General features: G+C 34.2%; 1 protein-coding gene across 1 annotated transcript; it reads left to right on the top strand.

Moving 5' to 3' along the window:
• Window positions 1–598: 598 nt before the first annotated feature.
• LOC129293429 (classical arabinogalactan protein 9-like) lies at window positions 599–2,430 on the top strand. The gene is made up of 2 exons (XM_054931391.1): window positions 599–1,346; window positions 2,137–2,430. Exons 1-2 carry the CDS (start codon window positions 759–761, stop codon window positions 2,218–2,220), a joined length of 672 nt encoding a protein of 223 aa, XP_054787366.1. The 5' UTR covers window positions 599–758; the 3' UTR covers window positions 2,221–2,430.
• Window positions 2,431–4,427: the final 1,997 nt, after the last annotated feature.

The raw sequence follows: 4,427 nt of genomic DNA, 5'->3' as shown, positions 1-4,427 counted from the left end.
GTAGTAAAAAGTTCTATCTAAATTGTAGTCATTTAACTCCCCAAAGCTCTAGCTACAGAACTTCCTTAATTTGTTAACTAGGATGTTCCCAAGGTGATCAGTTTAACGATTTTAGAAGATTATTTTCAAATTTATATTTAGGGACAAGATATAACTGTTTATTAACCACTTATTTAAATGGCAAGAACCTCTACCACTCATGTTAACTTTAATTGATTGAGACTGTTATTTCTAGTTTAAAGGAAAAATAATAAATATAAAAAAATAAGAGAGATTGAAGTGTTGCATTATTTAGAATCAAAATAAACTCATCAAATAGCTCCTATATTTATAGGATCAAGAAAGTATATTAAAATGATTTGAAGTTTGAGTATTAAATTGTTATGCATCTCTCATTTGATCTAAAGTTAACTTGGGGGTGTAAATTTTCACTGGAGATTTGTGGGATCCCACAAATTGGGTAAAAGAGGTTTATTACAGTAAAACAACAAGGTAATTAATTGAAACAGGAAAGGAGGCATCTGATATAAGGCCCAGAAAGAGATCCACCTGTCAGTCAGGTGGGAAATGCGAGGCCTAGAGATCAAATCAGACGCTACAGATACGTTGTGTAGCTGTTGGAATATAAGCCCCCTAATCCCTCCCTTTGTTCTTCATCCAAACCATCCCTTCATCCCTTCTCTTCTCCGCTCGTTTCTTACTTTCATCTTCTTCTAGCTGCGCAGGTTAGCCACAGACAGTGCGTAGGATAGCACGTGATGGATCCCAAATCCATTTTCTTCCTCAGTCTCATATGCATTGCCGTCGCCGTCGTCGGAGGCCAATCTCCTCCCACTTCTTCTCCGCCTTCGTCTCCCGCTCCTCCCACTCCCACCGGTACTCCCCCTACCTCCACACAGCCTCCACCCACTCCTCAGGGCTCTCCGCCACCGGTTCAGCAGTCTTCTCCTCCTCCGGCCCAATCATCGCCTCCTCCAGCTCAGTCATCGCCTCCTCCGGCATCGTCTCCTCCGCCGGTTTCCTCACCTCCCGCATCACCTCCCCCTGCGTCTCCTCCTCCTGCCTCTCCTCCTCCGGCCACTCCTCCTCCTGCATCTCCACCTGCGGCCACTCCTCCACCCGCGTCTCCTCCTCCATTCAGTCCCCCACCAGCAACTCCTCCACCAGCAGTTCCTCCGCCGGCTCTCACACCCACGCCACTCTCAGCTCCTCCAGCTACGACTCCGGCTACTACTCCAGCTTCCACTCCGGCTTTGAGCAAGGCTCCGGCACTGTCACCGGGCCCATCGACGGCCTCTGCTCCGGGACCAGGCCTCTCCACTATTTCTCCAGCAGGAAGTGATGCTGTAAGTCTTCGTTTCTTAATTCTTACGCATTTATCTTTCACGACGATATGGTTACACTCATACACGCTCACAGCGTACCCTGTTCTCTAACCGGCGTAAAGTAGCCACAAAAAAGAAAAAAAAAAAAAAAACCTCGTTAACGTTGTGAAGCCAATTCAATTATCAGTCGTTGTTTGAGGCTTAAGCAGATTATATAAATTATGTTTACCAATATATCTATATATATATATGTATGTATGTATATAAATACAAGTCTCAAGTTTAGTGTACGTTCACATCGGTACCGATCCTTTCTTTTAATGTGCTCTTAGTAAAACAATAGATCTGTTTTTTTTTTAACAAAAAAAACCCTGCCAACGAGTAGATCTGTTTATTTATATATAGACATCCTTCAGTTATTAAGTTGTTTATTGAAATCGCTTTAATTCAATAACTGAAACATGTGATTTAATTATAACAAGTAGCTTATATAGTTGCTGATGATTGATTTTAATTTACTTATTAAAATATATATTACTGAAAATTGATATAAAATATAAAATTTATAATTCATTAGATTCTACATAATAGATCAGAAATATTAGTGACGAAAGGTGTACATTTGTAAAAATTGAACAAAGCTCAGGTGCAGCAAACTATTTTTTGGGGGGGGGGGGAGGCTGCACTGTTTATGATTCGTTAATATAATATTTTTTGTAAATTATAATATATTATATATAGATTGATAAGAGTGAGAAATACAAACGTAAAGTGGGGATGATTAAGTAGAAATGTGGAATTATATTTGCAGAGTGGAGCAGACAAGTTGTGGAGGTCGCAGAAGTTGGGAGGAAGCTTGGCATTAGGATGGGCTCTGCTCTCAGTACTATTCTAGACATGCTTTGTGCTCTGCCTCCTCTATTATTTCCCTGATACTATTATTATTATTATTATTATCATTAATTTGTGGGTATCATTTCAGACTACATTTACCTGTATTTGGTTGATTCCATACATTTGGCTTTGCATTCTTTGGAAGATTTTTGAGGCCACCTTTTGTATTTTCGAGGACTTTCCTTTTCATTATTACGTGACTTTCATTGCTTCTTTCTCTTCTTCTTGTTCCTCTGCCATTCCTTTTCTTATCTCTTTTGCCCCTGCAATTTTTTTAAAAAAATTAAATGCAAGCATAATTAATCAACCATGGTCAGATTAAATGGAAGAGACGCAATTAATATCTTTAATATAAAATTGAGCATTTGAATATTATGGATGTGGGGAAAAAAACTACATTTGAAAAGTTACTTTTCATTAAACCCCAGCAAAGCTGAAATTCAGATGAGAAATGGGTATGCTGTGGAACTATAAAAATCTAATCAACTTTTAATTGAATACTATGTTCAATGGAAATCAAAACACATTTACTAAAGTCCAATCCATGGCAAATGTTTGCATAGCTTCTGCCAAAGTTATGCTTTTGATTTTGGCAAATTTATTATTTCCAGACATATACCATTTACGCTCGGAAACTTGTTGAAGAAATGTTTTTATAACTTTTGAGATAAAGTCATTCTCGTATTACTTTAGTTTATTAAATTCACGTTAGATCAAGAGATTTCCAAGCATATAAACGCTAAAATTTATTATAACAAGCAAATTGGATAGGATATTACGTTGTTGAGTTGCGAGTTCATTTCCTCTTTTATTAACTCTTTGAAAAACAAGCTCTAAACTCAAAATTTGGCAAAAATATTCCACAAAATAAACTCTGGTGTTTGCGATTTTTTAAAAACTAGTATCATTATAAGAACTAAATTAATTTTCGGTGTTCCTTGTGTTGTATATAGCGGCATCGTGCGTGATATGGGAGTATTCGTTGACTCTTGAGGTTGACTTTACTCTTGAGAAAATTTAAAATAACTAAAAGACATGTCAATTAAGTTTATTATTATATTTTGTTAGTTTCTCATTATAATTTATTTGAAGTATATACATAAATGGTATTGACAACCTTTTGGCCCAAAAACAATTATATAATAACTTCATGTATCAGGGAAATTCAATTTTATAGGTCTCTTTCATTTATATGCTTTCCTAATTTCTCAATTCTTTTTGATAAAATTCTCAATTCCATTACATCTGAGTTTTTCTCACTGTTAAAAATATATATTATGTGTTATTTGCCTATGTATCATTTTATTCAATATGAAACTTATATATATTTTAACTTGGGGGAATATTGTGGGACAAAAAATCTCCAAAATAATTTGAAAGTTGTTGCTGGTATGAAATATTATTGAGAGTTGTAATGTATGGTAACTTTAGGTACAACAACCAGTAGGGGACACGCTGAAGCATTCAATGAAAAACTAAATTTGAAGTGAAAAAAGTTGTTAGTTTGTTGATATTCTAAGCTCATCCACCAGCACTGACGAACTTTTATGGTCCTTTTGTAATAGTAAATGGAAATTATTAAAATTTTATGTTAATTTATAAATGGGTATGTGAATATCCTTTGTTTTAAGTTTGATTCACCAAAAACTTTTATATTCAAAAAGAATAAAACATTATTTTTTTCACAACAATTTTGAACTAAAGCAACTTTTAAAGTATAAATAAAAAACTAATCCTTTAGTCCTCTTTATAAGATAAGAAAAGATTATCCGTTTTAGTTTTATTTGCAGGACACTTCAATTATTTTTGTATTTATCTTTATTATTTTATTCCTGTTAATTAAATGTTAGAAAAATTATTAAATGTTAGATTATTTTATTTTAAAATATGTATTTTTAATAGATATAAAGTTGAAAACTTATTAAATTTTTAAATAAAGTTGATGAAATTTAATTTTTTTTCTTGGTTCTAATTAAAATGCTAGAAGTGACTGGTAAATAAAACAAGAATAAGCACCTTCTCATGTAATAACCTGCATCTGTGACCTTTTTATTTAATTATAGGTTTTTTCAAATAATTTTTAAATATTTAATTTTATCACGAGGATATGTGCAGTTTTTTGCTTCCCCACCCCTCTCTCTCTTTCGCCTGAGATCATTTCAAATTTTGAACCATTTCATGTGCATCAAGAAGGTTTAAAATCTTAAC

This window comes from Prosopis cineraria, unplaced genomic scaffold (genome assembly GCF_029017545.1).
Source record: "Prosopis cineraria cultivar Desert tree isolate PC_DT_omini unplaced genomic scaffold, ASM2901754v1 PC14, whole genome shotgun sequence".
NCBI lineage: Eukaryota > Viridiplantae > Streptophyta > Magnoliopsida > Fabales > Fabaceae > Prosopis > Prosopis cineraria.
The sequence above is the reverse complement of the archived record's forward strand: the minus strand, read 5'-3'. Positions and strand labels throughout refer to the sequence as shown.